General features: G+C 44.0%; 1 protein-coding gene across 1 annotated transcript in view; it reads left to right on the top strand.

Moving 5' to 3' along the window:
- Positions 1–21,352, top strand: part of TLN2 (talin 2) — a 178,162-nt gene that overhangs the window by 13,326 nt on the left and 143,484 nt on the right. The window contains exons 6-10 of the mRNA XM_065411565.1: positions 432–559; positions 6,668–6,731; positions 12,673–12,777; positions 16,175–16,330; positions 17,739–17,840. Of these exons, the coding sequence (XP_065267637.1) occupies positions 432–559; positions 6,668–6,731; positions 12,673–12,777; positions 16,175–16,330; positions 17,739–17,840 (555 nt within the window). The remainder of the gene's footprint in view (positions 1–431; positions 560–6,667; positions 6,732–12,672; positions 12,778–16,174; positions 16,331–17,738; positions 17,841–21,352) is intronic.

The raw sequence follows: 21,352 nt of genomic DNA, 5'->3' as shown, positions 1-21,352 counted from the left end.
TGTTCCAGTACCTTTTGCAACCACTAAATTTACACACATGACAATAAAGGAAAATGCAGGTGGCCGTCATCCATCACTGTTCATACATTTGCAATTAGTATTTTCCATGTTAATTAGGTAGATAACTTTCCTTTCTGTTACAGCAGGGTATATTATATATAAATCACATGAAATATTTGGGCAAGAGGTTCAGTTTTGAAAACTGGGGCAGCTCTCTTGGCCTCAGTGGGACTGTGGAGATTTACACCAGAGAAGGACCTGGCCCTTTGTTTATTTTGTTAGTTATAAACATATCCACAATGGAATAACAGATACTTTCTGACAGGAAAGCTTGCTGCTTGATTCTTGGCTTGTGTTCTGGTTGTTAAGGAATTTCAAAGACACTTTAACGGCTTCTGATGTGCTTGAAATGTCTCTACTTACCTTTATAGGCTCGAGATGACATTCTGAATGGCTCCCATCCGGTCTCCTTCGAGAAGGCTTGCGAGTTTGGAGGCTTTCAAGCACAAATCCAGTTTGGACCTCATGTAGAGCACAAACACAAACCTGGATTTTTAGAGTAAACCATTTTTGCTAATTTCTAAATTTGTGTGTCATTCTGTCCATGCAGCAATGCATAAAACAGTGGGTGTGTTCTGTGTTTCTGTCGTCTTAGACTGATCTTTGATCAGTCAGTGCCATTTCTTAAATCGTTACTTTAGTGAGCTTTATACTTGATTTAAGGTATTCAAGAGACTCTCTTAAAAATGGTGGTGTGCTTTGGAACATACTATGCTTCAACCTTGATTGTCAAGAACTCTTAGTTATTGTAACAGTTCCCTAAAGCAACTGTTACATGATGCTCAGTTATGCAGACAAATCACAGAAGCAAATATCCTTCGGTTCCAATTAATTTGAGTAATCAAACTTCCTGTGTACCATCTGTGTTTAATCTCACTACTGATTGGTCAATGACTCTTTACTTAAAGAGCTACTGATGTCTCAGAAAACACTATATGTAATAGACTTAATTTATTCCTGGTCCGCATTACTGAGACTGGTTGTGTAACAATTACATAACAGCATCTTGATTTCTTCAGGGTTTGACCATTGTCTGTGTATTCCCCTCCTGATGTGATGTGATATAGTGGGATGCTGTAGAAGTGCTAAGACAGGGGTTCTCAAACTTTTGTACTGGTGATCCCTTTCACATAGCAAGCCACTGAGTGCAACCCCCCTTATAAATTAAGAACATATTTAACACTATTATAAATATTGGAGGCAAAGCGGGGTTTGGGATGGAGGCTGACCGTTCGTGACTCCCCATGTAATAACCTCGCGACCCCCTCAGGGGTCCCGACCCCCCAGTTTGAGAACCCCTGTGCTAAGATAATACTAAGTGAAGGTTATGACACCTGGATCTAGTGTTCACAGTAGTTGTTCCTCTTTAGAGGCATTATTCCTTTAATTTCTTAAAAAGAAAAAGAAAAAAGTTTTCCCGTCACAGCAGGGTTTCCCATATTAGAGCTCATTTAACTTCTCTCAAACTGCTGTGCTATGACAACAGAGTTCAGCTGCTGATAACCTTTTCGAGTTTAGTCTTTCCTGGTTATTTCCAAAGAATAAAAAAATTATTGTACCCAGCAGCTCTCTGGGTGTTGGACACAACCTGCAGAACGTAGATTTCCACTGTGCGGGCTATGGCAGACGTACTGTAACTCATTAAACTACAAAATCCATTGCAGTATAAGGACTAGGTTTACTTGGTCCTGCCTCAGCACAGTGGGCTGGACTTGATGACCTCTCGAGGTCCCTTCACTAACCCTATGTTTCTAGGATTGTATGATTCTATCTTTGACAAACAATATGTAAATAATTGAAATGCACATCTTAGGGGAGAGAGGAGAGTTTTCCTCTAGTGGAGTACACATACAGCTCAACTTAAAAAGAGCCTGTTGTCTCTAGGGTTTTTTCTTAGAAATGGTTTTATTTTAATTAGCCATAATTCAGTCAGAATAGTGAGGCATTTTATGTGACACTGACACAAACAGTATATATCCATTGTGCAGGCGCATGCCAATTCTTGCATGTACATTTCGTTAGCCTTTTTGTAACATTCAGTTAATGTTCCTTGATCAGTTTTTCCAGGTGTTCTTATTTTTTCCGTTGAAATATACTGATATGTTTAATCTAAGTCTGAAAGAGTTTAAGTTGCATGTAAGTTGCACATTACAACTCAATTGAAATAGGGTTGAGCAGTGTTCATTGACTAAACAATGTGACCTCAACACATAACAGGCTTCTATAAGAGATTCCATCTGCTTATACAAAAACAAATAAAGCAAATAGGGTTGATTACTTTTCAGCATTTTTCCAAAACAGATTGGTTTAGTTTACCATATCTACAGTATGTTTATAGGAGAGCTCCTTAATAGTATCCTTTTTTGTCATTGATAAATGACTTTTGGCAAATAAAGATTATTGCCTGCATTTTGTTAACACTTAGATACTGGTTGTTGTAATTTCCTTACAGAACATGCCAAAATAAATTTCCATTAGTATTAACTGTGAAAGTTCCTGGTTGATCAAATCTTAACTATCTGGATGAAGAAATATTTAAGCTTTGCATGGCACCTATGCGGGCAGGCTGTGCTTTTAAATTTGAGAAAATAGCTATTAGAGAGGTCTTAAAGAAGCCCTTTTTCATTGGCATGTAGATAAGAGGGGAGTATTAAGTAGCTAAACTGCCCACCCAGATTTTTGGTCTCCAAGCAAAACCAGTAACCAATCACATAGCTCCTTTAATCCAAGCTATTTTGTAACAAGCAATAGCTTCCCCCTTTGTGATGATTTCTTTCTTAACGAACATTAGAAAAATGTTCTTGATGCTCACGACAAATATCAAACTTTGGAAGCATGTATTTAATATCTTAAGCAAGTGAAGGAGCAAACTTATACAGGATTAAATTACTTAAACACTGCTTGCTATTGCATGTTGGACTGAATGAATAGTTCAACAGACGAGCAATTAAAGAGATTTCAGTGTACTTAGGGTGTGATATTTAGGTGGCTTTGTTAGCACAATTAAATGAACTGCCAAGTAAGATTCAGTTATAGTGTCACAGCATAGATGAACACTATGTATTTTCTTCAGAAGTAGGATTAAAATAATTTTAAACAGTGGGTATGTCTACACTGCAGTGTAAGTCCAGGGTTAGTTAGAACTCAAGTCAGCAGACTCTGGGTTTGTTAATTTAGAGCTTGAGCATCTACACTAATTTGTAACCCCGGGTTAAGAATTGTTGAACCCTGAGTCCCAACTTGCGACTCCAGCATCTACACTGCATTATGTGGGCTTGAGTCCCACCACCAATATGCCAGACTTAGAATCATAGAAGATTAGGGTTGCAAGAGACCTCAGGAAGTCATCTAGTCCAATCCCCTGCTCAAAGCAAGACCAACCCCAACTAAATCATCCCAGCCAGGGCTTTGTCAAGCTGGCTCTTAAAAACCTCTAAGGATGGAAATTCCACCACCTCCCTAGGTAACCCATTCCAGTGATTCACCACCCTCCTAGTGAAATAGTTTTTCCTAATATTCAACATAGACCTCCCCCACTGCAACTCGAGACCATTGCTCCTGAGAGCAGGAGACCATCTGCCATCACTGAGAACAGCCGAGCTCCATCCTCTTTGGAACCCCCCTTCAGGTAGTTGAAGGCTGCTATCGTATCCCTCCTCACTCTTCTCTTCTGCAGACTAAATAAGCCCAGTTCCCTCATCCTCTCCTCGTAAGTCATGTGCCCCAGCCCCCTAATCATTTTTGTTGCCCTCCGCTGGACTCTCTCCAATTTGTCCACATCCCTTCTGTAGTGGGGGGGCCCAAAACTGGACACAATACTCCAGATGTGGCCTCACCAATGCCGAATAGAGGGGAATAATCACTTCCCTTGATCTGCTGGCAATGCTCCTATTAATGCAGCCCAATATGCCGTTAGCCTTCTTGGCAACAAGGGCACACTGTTGACTCGTATCCAGGTTCTTGTCCACTGTAATCCCCAGGTCCTTTTCTGCAGAACTGCTACTTAGCCAGTCGGTCCCCAGCTTGTAGCAGTGCATGGGATTCTTCCGTCCTAAGTGCAGGACTCTGCACTTGTCCTTGTTGAACCTCATCAGATTTCTTTTGGCCCAATCCTCCAATTTGTCTAGGTCACTCTGGTCCCTATCCCTACCCTCCAGCATATCTACTTCTCCCCCCAGCTTAGTGTCATCTGTGAACTTGGTGAGGGTGCAATCCATCCCATCATCCAGATCATTAATGACTTCCTAAAATGAGTCAGCTCTAGCCCTTTGTGGTGCAGTGTAGGAAAATTTGATTCTCCACCAAAGTTGACTGTCCAGAGGACAAAGAAAGTCAGCCCATGGCATTGTGGGATACATTTGGCAGACTCCCAGAGCATGAGTAGAATGGGGCTGTGGCTACACTGCAAAGCAATATGACTTGAATGCGGGGTCCCAGCTTGACTCAGGTTCAGACCCTCCATCCCCTTGGGGTCTTGGTATTCTGGGTCCGAGCCCTGGTTAGTGCAATTTGTGTGTAGATGGAAGGTGGGGTTAGGCTGGAGCCTGAGTTTGAACCCTGGGCTTACGTTGCAGTGTAGACATAGCTAATATTACAATAAGTCCTTCATTCCGTCCATGATATCACTACCTGTGTAGTGCACTGTAAATACAAAGCTCTACAAGATAATGATCCCAAAGACTAATTTAAATGGCTGGAAGCAAATAATAATAGTTGCCTGGCGCTTAATGGGTGACTTACCACTTCACTTTCTTGTGTGTAACTGAGGCCCTGGAGTGAGAATGGGAAGAGGAGTGCATAAGAGCAGTGGTCCCCAACCTTTTTTGTCTGGCAGGCGCCAGACAACGAGCCACGGAGGACCATGGCGGCGGACGAGCATCCACTGAAATGCTGCCGACAAGCGGCAACGTCAATAGGCGTCGCTGCCGAAATGCCGCCGATTTTTGGCGGCATTTCGGCGGCAATGCCTCTGGATGACGGCGGCATTTCGGGGGCGACGCCTATTGACGTTGCCACTTGTCGGCGGCATTTCGGCGGATGCTCGTCCGCCAGCCAGTATGTGGGCGCACTTAGACACCCCGGGGGGTGCCATGGCGCCCGCGGGCACAGTGTTGGGGACCCCTGCGTAAGAGGAAGGAGATACCTCTGGAGAATCATATTCAGTGGCTGCCCTTAGGCTGACATCTGCCCCAAGTGGGCTGAGATTTTTGTGATTTGGGAGCTTTTTAAAGCTATTTATTGTGCCTAATTCCACCTTGGGGACTGAACACATTTAATTCACTTCATGTTTTGAGACCTTAAGTGCCACAGAAATTAAAACTGGTTATTTGTTACTTTGTTTTCAGGATACTACTGATATTAAGCATCCATTTAACTGCTTTTGTGGATAAAATGTTAGTCTTCCAACACTTCTGGAAAGATGGGGAGTGTCGCGGTGCGGGACTCACCGCTGCGGCGCCTCCTGCTGGTTGTCTCAGGGAATTAGCGTTTCTGGCCTCCGGAGCGCCCTCTGCAGGCCGGTGTCCCGCTGCCGCTGGCCCCCCGTGTCCCTCCCAGGACCCGGTGCCCCTCGTCTTTGAGGTGCTGCCCCCTGGTAATGCCCCCGCAGTCTCAGGGTCTCCCCACCCGGGGGAACCCCCAACCCTCTATCCCCATCTTGCATCAGTCGTGAGCTACTGCCAGTCATCATCTAGTCACCGCTCACTGGGGCAGACTGCAGTGTAAAATCCACTCATCATAGACAAGGGGGGTTTGGACCTGCTGCCTCTGCCTATCTGTGGGCTGCCCCCTGCAACCCCAGTACCTAATTGGCCTTCCACTAGACCGCAGCCTGGGGGGTTTCCAGGCCGGAGCTCCCCAGCAACCTTGGCCTTCCCCCAGCCCTTCCCCCTTGCTCCACTCCAGGTACCTTCTCTCAGCTCCCTGCAGCCAGGTCCCTCCCTCTCAAAGCTAGAAAGAGTCTGTCTCTGGCTTCTGGCCCCAGCCCTCTTATAAGGGCCAACTGGGCCCTCATTAAGCCAGCCTCGGCCTGATTGGGGCGTGGCCCCCAGTTGAGGCTGCTTTCCCCAATCAGCCCCACTTTTCCTTTCCTGCCACAGCCCTCTCCCTGGACTGTTTTAAGCCTTTTAAGGCAGGAGCGGGTGACCACCCCACTACAGGGAGCAATAGGTACTAGTGCACACATTAATAAACTGTAGTGCCACTAGAAAGCAGAGGTAGTGACTGAACTGCAGATGTATAGTTGGCTCATGCTTTGATATCTTTCCCTAAAGTAAAATAAAATCAGTGTTTTACATCTGTATATGAACTCTTTTGAGCACTATTTCAAACTGTTGAAATATATCAGAAGGTTTAGTGAAGGAAAGAATCCCAGTTATTTACTTTGTCGGCCAGAAAAATATGAATTCTCATCACATAAGGATGTAGCTGAAATGGCTATTTTTAATGCCAGTTCATCTCCTTAACCTCACCTCTGATAGTTAGTCAGTCATGGTCTTCTTTCATCATATGGTATTTTGTGCCTGTTTTAGGAGCCAAAGGGGCTTATTGTTGGCAAAGAGGTAACGGGAAGCAAAGCCATTGTTTAACTATAGTACCTTTTTTCCAGTCTGAAAGAATTCCTGCCTAAAGAATACATCAAACAAAGAGGAGCTGAAAAGAAAATATTTCAGGTAATTATGAGACTGAAAAACCTAATAGTCTCTTGTTTTTTGTAAGAGTAATAAGAGTTTGCTTTCCACAGCTCTGTAGTCTGTGCATGTCCTCTGCTTACATAATAAATTCTCACTAACTCAAGTGTAAAGACGCTGACAGCCTCTCTTTTCTTCCATTGGCATGTTTATTATCCTTTGTTGTTGTTGTTGAAGGTTATTCTCTTTTCAGTGCATATTCAAAGTTCCTTAGACCTTTTCCTCAAATATGTTGGACCATGAAGAAATGCATTGGCACTGAAATAGAAGTACACTTAGGGAGGTCAGTTTAATTTTATCCATAGAACTTTTTATGCCTTCATAGCTCAAGCATGAGCTTCAAGCATTGTATATGACAAAGTTCTGTTGGCAAATGCTTGAATTCAGAGAGGTGGCTGGGAAGGATCAAATTGTTAATGACTGAAATGATCAAATACCCAACATGCTGATACTGCGGGAAACATTTTATAGGATCTTGCACTCGTGTCAGTGTTGATTAATATATAAACCTGGCAACACGCAAGTATATGAGCAATTTTATCTAGTTTGGAAAATTCTGAAGTTAGCAGCTGATATTTGGTTATTCACATCATGAAGAAAATGGCAGTGACATATGATCTCAGCATAGAACATAATTTTAATTATGCACTGCTAGAGTTTGTCAAGTGCTATCCTCTTTATCCCTCGCGCTCCCAGTCCAGGAATTCTTTTAACTCATGAATTTGCTATAGGTGGAATTACTACTGCCACCTATAGTTGTGGTTGCCCAACCCTTTTCCAGGCTGGATGTCAGCCACAGACTGAATTTTTTTGCAATATTTCAGCAAAAAATGGCTCAGCCATTTCTGAGGATGAGATTAGGGGGAAATATGTTGTTTTGTCCATGTTAAAAATAATTGTTACAACAGATTTGTTGAGATGTTATAGCACCTACATACTTAGGAGCAAGGATTTGAAATTTGGCAGGGGGTTGTCTTGTTGTTAGGGTTGTGTCATTTAGCATCCCTGTAACAAGCAGTCCCAATTTGGCCAAGTTATAGGCTTCAGAAGAATTTCATTTTGAATGTTTTCAAGAGGCTTGTTGGAGTCAGTTTGGCAGCTAAGTTATCCAAATATTTGATCTGCACTGAGTGTGCTCCAGCCTCTCAGAGTTCCTGTGTGCCAGCTGCTCTATACATACACAGTCCCAACAATGCCAACTGACAGTGCTCCATCTTGGGGATACAGTGGCTCCTTCCAGCTACCATGGGCCATTGTGGTGCTGGTCACCAGATCAGAGAACAGGGAGGCAGTTCCCTATGCTCTTGATTCTCTCTCTGCTGGTGCCCAGTCAGAATGGAAGAGGATGGAGAAGAGGAGGAAACGGACTCACAGAATGCAGAAGGAGATAATAGAAGGTGTGGGCAAGGCACGAAGGGAATATATTAAGGGAAGGCAGTGGCTGGGAGCAGGGGATGGATTGTGAGATGGACTGGGGTGAGGAGCTGAGAGGGAGAGGGCCAAGAGAAGAGGAGTGGGAGAGATTAGGATTGGTTGAGCAAAGGGACTGGGCCAAGAAGCTCTAGAGGAGTAACAGTGAAGGTAATAGGGTAGTAATAGACCAGTAAACCTTCCTTCAGTATCAGGCAACTTGGTTTAAATGATAGTTTAAAAAAGAATTCAAAACCTAGATGAACGTAATATCATTGGGATGAACCAGCTTGGCTTCTGTATGGAACTCTATATTGGAACTCCTTGAGCATGTCAACAAAGTACTGGATAAAGAGGAACCAGGTAACATTATATTGGACTTTCAAAATGCCTTTGGGAAAGTCTCTTACAAGAGGCTATTAGGGAAACTAAGTAGTCGTGAGGTAAGTGGTAAAGGACTCTTATGAGTAAGACACAGACTGGCTAACCTAGTGAGGAGGGCTTTAAACTAGGTTCGACGGGGACAGGTGAGCAAAGCCCGCAGGTAAGTGGGGAACATGGAGACCTGGGAGATGGGTCGGAAACGAGAGGGAGTGTGGGCTATATTGGCAGAGAGAAAGGAGGGTCAGGACAAAACTGGGAGGAAAGATCAAACCAGTATCTTAGATGCCTATATACAAATGCGAGAAGTATGGGTAATAAGCAGGAAGAACTGGAAGTGCTAATAAATAAATACAACTATGACATTGTTGGCATCACTGAAACTTGGTGGGATAATACACATGATTGGAATGTTGGTGTGGATGGATACAGCTTGCTCAGGAAGGATAGACGGGGGGAAAAGGGAGGAGGTGTTGCCTTATATATTAAAAATGTACACACTTGGACTGAGGTAGAGATGGACATAGGAGATGGAAGTGTTGAGAGTCTCTGGGTTAGGCTAAAAGGGGTAAAAAACAAGGGTGATGTCATGCTAGGAGTCTACTACAGGCCACCTAACCAGGTGGAAGAGGTGGATGAGGCTTTTTTTAAACAACTAACAAAATCATCCAAAGCCCAAGATTTGGTGGTGATGGGGGACTTCAACTATCCGGATATATGTTGGGAAAATAACACAGCGGGGCACAGACTATCCAACAAATTCTTGGACTGCATTGCAGACAACTTTTTATTTCAGAAGGTTGAAAAAGCTACTAGGGGGGAAGCTGTTCTAGACTTGATTTTAACAAATAGGGAGGAACTCGTTGAGAATTTGAAAGTAGAAGGCAGCTTGGGTGAAAGTGATCATGAAATCATAGAGTTTGCAATTCTAAGGAAGGGTAGAAGGGAGAACAGCAAAATAGAGACAATGGATTTCAGGAAGGCGGATTTTGGTAAGCTCAGAGAGCTGATAGGTAAGGTCCCATGGGAATCAAGACTGAGGGGGAAAACAACTGAGGAGAGTTGGCAGTTTTTCAAAGGGACACTATTAAGGGCCCAAAAGCAAGCTATTCCGCTGGTTAGGAAAGATAGAAAATGTGGCAAAAGACCACCTTGGCTTAACCACGAGATCTTGCATGATCTAAAAAATAAAAAGGAGTCATATAAAAAATGGAAACTAGGACAGATTACAAAGGATGAATATAGGCAAACAACACAGGAATGCAGGGGCAAGATTAGAAAGGCAAAGGCACAAAATGAGCTCAAACTAGCTATGGGAATAAAGGGAAACAAGAAGACTTTTTATCAATACATTAGAAGCAAGAGGAAGACCAAAGACAGGGTAGGCCCACTGCTTAGTGAAGAGGGAGAAACAGTAACAGGAAACTTGGAAATGGCAGAGATGCTTAATGACTTCTTTGTTTCGGTCTTCACCGAGAAGTCTGAAGGAATGCCTAACATAGTGAATGCTAATGGGAAGGGGGTAGGTTTAGCAGATAAAATAAAAAAAGAACAAGTTAAAAATCACTTAGAAAAGTTAGATGCCTGCAAGTCACCAGGGCCTGATGAAATGCATTCTAGAATACTCAAGGAGCTAATAGAGGAGGTATCTGAGCCTCTAGCTATTATCTTTGGAAAATCATGGGAGACGGGAGAGATTCCAGAAGACTGGAAAAGGGCAAATATAGTGCCCATCTATAAAAAGGGAAATAAAAACAACCCAGGAAACTACAGACCAGTTAGTTTAACTTCTGTGCCAGGGAAGATAATGGAGCAAGTAATTAAGGAAATCATCTGCAAACACTTGGAAGGTGGTAAGGTGATAGGGAACAGCCAGCATGGATTTTTAAAGAACAAATCATGTCAAACCAATCTGATAGCTTTCTTCGATAGGATAACGAGTCTTGTGGATAAGGGAGAAGCTGTGGATGTGGTATACCTAGACTTTAGTAAGGCATTTGATACGGTCTCGCATGATATTCTTATCGATAAACTAGGCAAATACAATTTAGATGGGGCTACTATAAGGTGGGTGCATAACTGGCTGGATAACCGTACTCAGAGAGTTGTTATTAATGGTTCCCAATCCTGCTAGAAAGGCATAACGAGTGGGGTTCCGCAGGGATCTGTTTTGGGACCGGCTCTGTTCAATATCTTCATTAACGACTTAGATATTGGCATAGAAAGTACGCTTATTAAGTTTGCGGATGATACCAAACTGGGAGGGATTGCAACTGCTTTGGAGGACAGGGTCGTAATTCAAAATGATCTGGACAAATTGGAGAAATGGTCTGAGTTAAACAGGATGAAGTTTAACAAAGACAAATGCAAAGTGCTCCACTTAGGAAGAAAAAATCAGTTTCACACATACAGAATGGGAAGAGACTGTCTAGGAAGGAGTACGGCAGAAAGGGATCTAGGGGTTATAGTGGACCACAAGCTAAATATGAGTCAACAGTGTGATGCTGTTGCAAAAAAAGCAAACATGATTCTGGGATGTATTAACAGGTGTGTTGTGAGCAAGACACGAGAAGTCATTCTTCCGCTCTACTCTGCTCTGGTTAGGCCTCAGCTGGAGTATTGTGTCCAGTTCTGGGCACCGCATTTCAAGAAAGATGTGGAGAAATTGGAAAGGGTCCAGAGAAGAGCAACAAGAATGATTAAAGGTCTTGAGAACATGACCTATGAAGGAAGGCTGAAAGAATTGGGTTTGTTTAGTTTGGAAAAGAGAAGACTGAGAGGGGACATGATAGCAGTTTTCAGATATCTAAAAGGGTGTCATAAGGAGGAGGGAGAAAACTTGTTCACCTTAGCCTCTAAGGATAGAACAAGAAGCAATGGGCTTAAACTGCAGCAAGGGAGGTCTAGGTTGGACATTAGGAAAAAGTTCCTAACTGTCAGGGTGGTTAAACACTGGAATAAATTGCCTAGGGAGGTTGTGGAATCTCCATCTCTGGAGATATTTAAGAGTAGGTTAGATAAATGTCTATCAGGGATGGTCTAGACAGTATTTGGTCCTGCCATGCGGGCAGGGGACTGGACTCGATGACCTCTCGAGGTCCCTTCCAGTCCTAGAATCTATGAATCTATGAAACTGGCCAAGAGACGAAACATAGAAATAAATGCTCCATTTTCAACAAGCTGAAGGCTGAAGTGCCGCTAGGTGAATGGATATCACAGTGACTAAAACTTAGTTGTGTTGAATGTAATGCAATGTATTTTGGAACCAATATTGAACTATTAGTATTTGAGTACTTCTAAATAAATTGTTACCACTAGGAAACAGATGTCTGTCTCGTTGTGGACAGGTTAAAAATCCCTTTTCAATGTACAGTGGCTGTCCAAAAAAAACAAAAACAAAAAGTTAAAATGTGCAAAAATAGGATGGATAATGGCATAACTTTAGTGTATAAATCAGGGTATGGCCTCACATGGAAAGTTGTATTAATCTCCAATGGCAATATTTAAAAAGGGATACAACAGAGAGAGAGGGGTTCAGAGGCAAGTATCAAAATGATTAGGGACGTGGAAAAACCCTGCAGAGAAAGAAATTATTGGGCCTGTTTACCTTAGGGGAGTGGGGGGCGGGGAAGGTGATGATGTACAAAATAATGGATAGTATAGTGAAGGTAGATCAATGAAAATGACAGGTGTCAAGTTTATAACTAATAAGGAAGTGCTGTGTTGCACAACTATCATATGGCATTGAATTTCACAGCCTATCATGGGCGAAGTGTAGCAAGATTTTTAAAAGATTGGTCATTTGTGTGGATGCTGGGAATCTCCAGAGTGGCTTTATGTAAGATCTGAAATTTTTTTGAAGGGATATTAAACTTCCATGATTTGAGGGATAAACATAACTGGTGATGATTAGGCAGAAACTCCCCTTTGGGCAGCTTGTTCCATAATTCTTTGTGTCAGAAAATTTGAATATATAACCTTGCTAACATTTCAGCCCAGCGATGTTTTGATTTAATTAGTTTCACAATTAAAAAGTAGCCCCGATCAGTTAAAAGCTCCTTTCATAGTTTCCAGTGGGCATTATTTCTATTCAGTCTAAGTTATACAAAGTAAAACTGAGCTCTTGTTCTAGGAACACAAGAACTGTGGAGAGATGACTGAAATTGAAGCTAAAGTGAAGTATGTGAAGCTAGCACGCTCCCTCAGGACATATGGAGTGTCCTTTTTTCTTGTTAAGGTAAGTTCGGATTATGCTGGCAACAGACGTGCTTGATTATGTATTACCCCAGACCACTTTCTGAAAGCAAAGTTTGCATAGCCAAGGTTTGAGCCTGTAGGACAGCCTTTTCCACTAAAAAGAGAGCTCACTGAATTGTATTGTGGCAGCACACCAATCAGATCAGGGCCCCATTGTGCTAGATTCAATTGTCAGGGTCAAAGGCAGCCTGTCTCAGGCTTTGACTTTTTTTAATTGACCTACCAAAATATTTTCCCCTCAAAACATTTAGAAAAACACCACAAGTCTGCTTTCCCCAGCTTGGGAGTTAGAGGTTTACCTGAATGTGCATATTGAAATCTCTGCATCTTACAAGAACCATATTCTCAATTGTGCAGTTATTTTCTCTTACACTTCATACAGCCATCACCTTAAGGACTTGACTTTTCTGCATTTAAAATCACAGTAATTTTATAATTGAGAGAAGATGACTAAACCATGACTTGGCAGATATAGAATTGTTTTGCTGCTGCTAAACAAGACTTGAATCATTGCTTGATCAGTTTTCTCTCAATGAGGTGGTCCAGGTAAGAAGAGAACTGCAGTCTAGATTTTCCATCCTTGGCTCCCAAAATTAGGATTCTAAATCCATGAAGTGGCCTGATTTTCTGAAATGCTGAGCACCTACAAATTCCACTTAAGCTTAAGGTGCTCTGCAGAAAGTGAAATGGATGATAACTTTCTAAAAGCTTGACATCATTAATTAGCTTTTGCTCCTTTAAGTAGAAGTGACTGTCGTATTAGGTACCTTTTTATGGAGACATATTAAAGTAGAATCTCATCTCTGAGATTGTTGTTTTCAGACATCATAGGCCAGAATTAATTTATCCACTGGAGAGAATATATGGTGTGCATTTGGCATCTTCCCAGGGATGCCTATTACATGCTTATTTGATTTTGCTCTCTGTATGTATTTATTCCATTTTCCTAAATTCATTTTCTTTTCTTGCAAAACCTAAATACTTCATTACTGTTCAGTGCATTAAATTATTTTGCAAGTGAGTTAAGTGGCTTCCAATATAGTGATTTATGAATGAAGAACTAAATGGTTCTTCAGGATCGTAAGTACTGAAATTTAATTTGGGCATAAATTTTAAAAGAAAAAAATGCTGTAATTATTTAGAAAGCACAATAAGCTAGTGATGGTTTCCCACTGGTTTCATCAGCTAATCATGAAGTTGTATATTAGAAGCTATCCTGAAAATATCTCTGCAATTTTCAGTAACTAAAATATTAAAGCTATACAAGCATGCACATTAACAGCAAACAATCAAGTTGAGAATTCAGTCCAATTTTTCAGCGATGACTAACTGGATCATTGGGCTGATGATAGAAATACTTACCCTTGCATTTTCATGGATGCGTCAATTTGACTCCATGATTTTCCTTGTAGCTTGAAGCAAATAGTAACTGAATCATTCTGTAACTATGGCATAGAACTTCAGTCTGAAAGAAGTGTGTGAGAGGAAGGTGGAATAATTTGAAGTCCAGGTCTGATATCTAACAAAGGACGTAGGACGTAAATAGGAGTTGATTCTCTGTAGCCCATGACATAAAATAAATTCAAGGGGAGCAGAACATATGGAATGATTTGCATTTCATGATAGATTTTTTTGTTGCACAGTAAATTGGTATCTGGTCCTTGCTCTATGGACTTTAAGTGCTAGAGAGGCAGTATACTCAGCCCTTGAGAGACGGCACCTGTCAGTCTAGAGTGACCCCCTCATAGTGATGCTGACATGGGTGAAGTTGTTTAAATGGTTAGTAAAACAAACGTTTTAGAGCTATGATGTATAATAAATGGGGCTGACTTTGCCTCCTGTAAACCTCAGAATCCTTAATCTGTGTTGCTCCCTGCTAAATCTTCATTCTCTTAATAAAACACTATCAGAAATTCTACAGGGAGAAGGCTTTGGAAGCTAATTTACAGTATATTGCCTAACATGCTTCTTAGTTTTTCTGGGTGGGAGTTGGTCATTGAACGAAGTATCAGAGGGGTAGCTGTGTTAGTCTGTGTCCACAAAAACAATGAGGAGTCCAGTGGCACCAAAAGACCAACAGATTTATTTGGGCATAAGATTTCATGGGTAAAAAACCCACTTCTTCAGATGCAACTGAAGAAGTGGGTTTTTACCCACAAAAGCTTATGCCCAAATAAATCTGTTAGTCTTTAAGGTGCCACCAGTCATTGAAGTGTCATGTGAACTCTTTCCAATGTAATTTTTAAATTGGAAAGCTAGTTTACAAAAATATCACTACCAGGGTAGTTGAAAGTAACTTTCAAAGACTTGGATTGTAAAATGCCTTTTTTATTTGAAGGGAGGTTTCTTCTCCCCACCACAAGCGGTTACTTGTGCTGAATTGCACAATGAAGGTCAGTTGCAGTTTAATGTCTTCAAGCTGTACCAGATTAAGGGTGAAGACAGATTCTCAAGACCCGAGTAAAGCTTTGAACATGAGTAGAATTTTGGTATGAAATCTCTTGGCTCGCATCTCTTTCCAAGTTATGCTAAGTGCGATATCTGCATCTAAGAAGCAAAGTAGGATAGATGTGGACCACGTAGAAGGAAGTTGTAATGAAAATCAAGCAATAGCTATAGAGCGTGATGCTCCATTGTTCTGTAGCTTGGATAGTCACTTCAATCACTAAAAGTGACTGTAAGTTGCTACCAAACCACAATGGCAGTGATAGTCACATCACACCAGTGTAAATGACTGCACAAGGTGTGGGGCATTGGAGAATGAAGCCATAGTCTAAAAGTCACTGCAGATGTGTATCCTATCACTTAATTCTGGTGTGTGTTCAGAGTTGTCTTTTTAAGAGGATAACTCTGGACTGAGTCCCTCTGAGCATTTACTTAACCATGTTGTAGACAAGATGAAAAAAAGACAGTGAATGCTTGAGGCTCTGAATACAACACAGTGTTTTGAAAATGAATGAAAAAACACTTCTAGCAGTGTGTCAACATTAAATTAATCTATGCACTTGCCATGTCCAGAGAAACTGAGTTTGGGCCTGTGAATTGTCCTCTGCAGTGCGTCTAGTTCAGGGGTCGGCAACGTTTGGCACGCGGCTCGCCAGGGTAAGCACCCGGGTGGGCTGGGCCAGTTTATTTACCTGCTGACGCGGCAGGTTCGGCCGATCGCGGCCCCCACTGGCCGCGGTTCGCCGTCCCGGGCCAATGGGGGCGGCGGGAAGCGGCGCGGGCGAGCGATGTGCTGGCTGCGGCTTCCCTGGTCTAGTTCTTCCTTTATGTAAGTGTATCCAGTCACGGTCATTCCCAGTCTACTTCCTCCTTTCCCCTCTGTCATATGCCAGTTGATAAATGAAAACTAATCCTTGATACTTCCGTTACAGGAAAAAATGAAGGGCAAAAACAAGCTGGTTCCTCGTTTGCTGGGCATCACCAAAGACTCAGTGATGCGTGTGGATGAGAAGACCAAGGAGGTGTTGCAGGAATGGCCACTGACAACTGTGAAGCGCTGGGCTGCCTCTCCAAAAAGCTTCACTCTGGTACTCTTTCTGTATGTTGTTACAGAGAAGGAGGGTTCTGTCTGTCATGGGGAAAGGAGCATGGACTGATGCACTAAATTGATTGGCCCTATAGGGTTTAGTTTAGTTTAGTCCTGAAGAAACAACTCGACCAATTTTCTTATGGCCAACAAACTCTCTCATGTACATAACCCGACCTTGATTATCCAAAGCACTGTTTTAAAGAGCCATCTGCCTGACATCTGCTAATTTTGGTTGTGAATAATCAAGGTTTTCAGAGTGCAGTATAAAAGTAACAGACAGGCTGTGAAACAAAATAGAGCTAAAGAAAATGCCTCACAGTTTGAGACTTAAAGCGCTCAATTTGTTTAGCTTATCAAAAAGATGATTGAGAAATGACTTGAGGTGTGTAAGTACCTTCATGGAAAGAAGGTGCTGGAGGCTCTTCAGTTAGTGCAGGGGTTCTCAACATTTTTCTTTCTGAGCCCCTTCCCCGCCCCCTCAACATGTTATAAACACTCTACGGCCCATCTGTGCCACAACAACTGGTTTTCTGCATAAAAGCCAGGGCCAGCACTAGGGGGTAGCAAGCAGGGCAATTGCCCAGGGCCCTGTGAAGCGACATTGCTCAGGCTTCAGCTTCCACCCCAGATGGCGGGGCTCAGAGCCTTTAGCTTCAGCCCCATGCAGTGGGGCTTTGGCTTTCTGCCCTGTGCCCCAGGCAGAAAGCTGAAGCCCCACTGCATGGCCCTGCTTGGTGGACCCCCTGAAACCTGCTTGCGGCCCCCCCAGGGGACCTCAGACCCTGGTTGAGAACCAGTGGCTGGAAGTTGATTCAGACAAGATTAAATTAGAAATAAGGCAAACATTTTTAAGTGAGGGTAAGTAACCATTGGACCAAACTGCCAAGGAATGTGGTAGATTTTCTGTGTCTTGAAGTCTTCAGATCAAGATTGGATGCCTTTCTGGAAGAAAAGGTTTAGTCAAACACAAGTTAATAGGCATAGTGCAAGGGTATTGTGTGAAATTCTGTGGCCTGTGTTACACGTAGAAGGTCAGAGTATGTGATGTAATGGTCCGTTCTGGCCTTAAAATCCATAAATGTATGAAATGGATCCAATCGAAAGAGCTTTTTTTCCCTCACATAGTTTATTGTGGAGCCTTGGAATGGTTTTATCTGCCATAAGAGCTGTTAGCTATAATAAGACATCAAAGGTAAAAGGAAATTTCAGCTATTTTTATTGGGTTTTGGCTTTGGTGTAGACTCTGATCCTTATATGGTAGATATGAGCTTGTTGGATTAAATGCAAAGAAAGTTAAAAATGTATTTCCCTATATCTCTAATTTTGGTCATCTTAATATAGCTGATGTTCATTTATTTAAATTCATTCCCAAGGGTGAACTGCTTGTTATACCTTTTTTTCCTCAGGATTTTGGTGAATATCAAGAAAGTTACTACTCAGTACAAACCACTGAAGGAGAACAGATCTCTCAGCTAATTGCAGGTTACATTGATATCATATTGAAGAAGGTAAAACTTTAGGATGTCAGTAAAAGTGCAGTAAAATTAGTAAATGCAATGTCTCTCTCACAAAAGATAGGTTACCTGATAGCAGTAGCTCGCTTTCTTTTGTGAAGCTAACTAGGTATAATTTTTCTTTGCTGTGACTGGCTTGTAGCAAGAACTCCTAGAAAATAGTTCTGATTAATTACTATAAAGAAGTGTTTATGGAAGTAATATTGAAATTATTAGCTGTATTGAGGGAATGGGTTAGAAGACTTAACTCAGCATGCTTGGGCATTTAAGTGGATAATCTTCTGGAAAGCAGCTACATGTCAGTGGGCTTATATCAAGAGATTAATGACCTAAAGCTTTCTCCTTAACTGTAGAGAATAAACCATATAACTATAGTAGTTACCAACAAAAGTTAGCATTTGCCAACAAATGCCACATGATTACTAGTTGTGTTCTAAGCACTTTCTGTGGGAAACCTGTGGCATCTTAACTACTATTACGTGCTTGCTGCTGACAAATTTTATTAGGATTAGACCAAACTACAACATAATCCATTATAAATATATGTTCATGCCAGAGAAGTGACAGACAACTGGAAATTTCAGTAGGATTGAGGATTTTTGTTTAGGGGAACTCCAGGCCTAGAATATCAGGGGTGTTTCAGTTTGGGGCTGAGGTGGATTGCCAGTATTCATCACAACTCTCTTTCTAAGTCTGGCTCAAGCCAGCATTGTCAGTTCCAAATTTAATGAGCACTAAATATGTTCAAATTTTAGTTTAAGTAGAAACTTGCGTTCTTCTTCGAGTGATTGCTTATGTCCATTCAACTTAGGTATGTGTGCTTGCCACATACACCGGTGCCAGAGGTCTTTCCCTCAGCAGGAGATTGGCTCTGGCGCCCCTGGAGTGGGGTGCGTATGCCACGGCATATAGGGCGCCGCTGGCCCCCTCCACCCTCAGATCCTTCTTGCCGACAGTGACGGTGCATGGAAGTGTTGCTGCGTCAGCTAGCACTGTTGCTTCTCATGCGTTCGAACTCATTTAACTCTTGTATATTATTGTATATAGTTTCCCTCTAGTTTTAGGCCTGGTCTACACTAACCCCCAAATTCGAACTAAGGTACGCAACTTCAGCTACGTGAATAACGTAGCTGAAGTCGACATACCTTAGTTCGAACTTACCGCGGTTCAGACGCGGTCCACACGCGGCAGGCAGGCTCCCCGTCGACTCCGCAGTACTCCTCTCGCCGAGCTGGAGTACCGCAGTCGACGGCGAGCGCTTCCGGGATCGATTTATCGCGTCCAGACCAGACGCGATAAATCGAACCCGGAAGTTCGATTGCCAGCTGTCGAACTACCGCGGTAGTGTAGACCTGGCCTTAGTTTCCCTATTTGTTTGTTAGAGACTTAGTAGGTCCCAAACAGGACTTCGCCTCAGGATGGGGCATGCCCCAGACCCCAGGCTTTGAGCCCTGTGATCTTTGTAAAAGCGATCCACATAACAGTTGTTTACGGCGCTTAGGCGAAGGGCACATTAGGGATAAGTGCAGAATCTGCAAGTCCTTCAAGCCCAGGATGAAGAACGAGTGTCACATTCGCTTGAGAGTGCTCCTTATGGAGTCTGCCCTTACCCCGATGCCGGAGCAGCGCTCTGATTTGGCGCCGAGCACTGTGAGCTCGGTGCACGGCGCTCCGCTGGTACCATCTGCAAGCCAGCACCAGTCCTCTTCCATGGCTCCAGCCAAGAAGCCCAACAAGACGGGGCAAGGAAGGTCTCCAGCTTCCTGCAAGGGAAAGGACAAGTCTTGGGTGGACTAAGGTCCTGTCTTGGGCACTTCTTCACCCCCTTCGGGATCTCGGGCCCCAGGTCAGCAGTGTAGCCCAGCCTGCTCCCCGCCAGTTCCAGGTGCTGTCCATGCCGGAGGCCCTGCAAGCAGCGCAAGACGTTATGTCCCTCCTAGTGCTGCCCACTCCGGCCCCTGCGGGGTCCTGGTCACGGGGTAAACCTGTGTTTGGACCACCACAGTCTCCACCTCTACGGCAACAGTCCCCGTCATGTGGGACGTCCTGCCAACGGTCGCCCTTGCGCATCCGAAACACTTCTGACCATGATAGGCAGAAGCTTCGCAGCCCCATCCAGTGTCCGGACCTCGGACAAGGGCAGAGAGGCTCGAGGCACGGCTCGCCGGTAACTGGGCACAAATCTCTGGAGGCATGTGACCCCCCCTACCCCCAGCAGGAGTTTCGGAGTCGGCGCCTGGAGTTTCCACGGTACCGGTATCGCTGCAGGGACAGGTTGAGGGACCGATGGCACCGTTCTCCAAACCATCGCCAATCCCCCAGCGCGGCATCACCGCATGCAGCTACATCTTCACGACGCCAAGCCTGCTCTGGTTCCTAGTCCCGCTCGTCAAGCATGAGGTGCAGATCGCTGGCCCGGGGCCATCGTGGATCCGCCGAGCACCACCAGTCACTGAGGCCCCAATCCAGGCGCTCATCGAGGTCAGCCAGATCCAACTCCAGGAGGAGCGACCAGTACTGATTGGGACAAAGCTACCACTCAGTCCCGTCTTGGTCGCAGGGGAGCGACCGCTTGGGCTCTAGCTCGGGTTTAGAGCGAGGTTCCCTAGCTGCAGGACAAGCTCCGATACCTACAGTGCAGATTACATCGATGGCACCACAGCCAGCCCCGTGGCCTCAGACTCTGTGGCCAGCACAGTGGTACCCATGGAACCCATGGGGGTTCACTCAGCTCTCCCAGGCAGCCTGCTTAGTATCTGGACCTTTGGAGAGACCGGCTCCCGCCCTCTCCAGCTTTCCTCCGGTTCAAGAAGCCTCAGCTGCAAGCACCCCGCAGGCACAGGAGGGAAGTGGGTGAGCAAGCTGCTGGACCACCTCTGGTTGCAGAGGACCCCTTCATACCAGCTTTCTCCTTGTCATCGCCAGATGAGGCTATAGTGGGGCCCCCTCCACCGGTTCCCCAGGATGATGTGAAGGCACATCAGGAGCTGTTAAAGAAGGTCGCCGCCAACCTGGGCCTCCAGGCAGAGGAGTTAGAGGAGCCCACAGACTCCCTCTTTGATGTTCTCTGTCCCGTAGCTCTGGCCAGGATAGCCTTGCCCATACATGAGGGGGTCGTGAAAATTACAAGTGCCCTCTGGCAAACCCCCTCCTCCTTGCCTCTGATCTCCAAGTGGGCCATCCAAGGGTCACGAGTACCTTTATACCCACCCTGCTCCCAATTCACTAGTGGCAGAGGCGGTCAACCACAGAGAGAGACAAGGTGAACTGGGGGCTACCCCTAAGAATAAAGACTGAAGGAGACTAGACTTGTTTGGGCGTAAAGTTTATTTGTCCTCCAGTCTACAGTTGCAGGTGGCCAACCATCAGGCCCTCCTAGGCTGCTTTGATTTTAATATGTGGTAGGCCATGACCAAGTTCAAGAGCGCCCTTACCGAGGCCTCGAGGAAGGAGTTCCGGGTCATCCTGGATGAGGGCTCAACTGCGGCCAGACACCGCTGCCCATA

Source organism: Emys orbicularis, chromosome 10, assembly GCF_028017835.1.
Source record: "Emys orbicularis isolate rEmyOrb1 chromosome 10, rEmyOrb1.hap1, whole genome shotgun sequence".
NCBI classification, from domain to species: domain Eukaryota; kingdom Metazoa; phylum Chordata; order Testudines; family Emydidae; genus Emys; species Emys orbicularis.
This window is presented reverse-complemented; position numbering and strand designations above follow the sequence as displayed.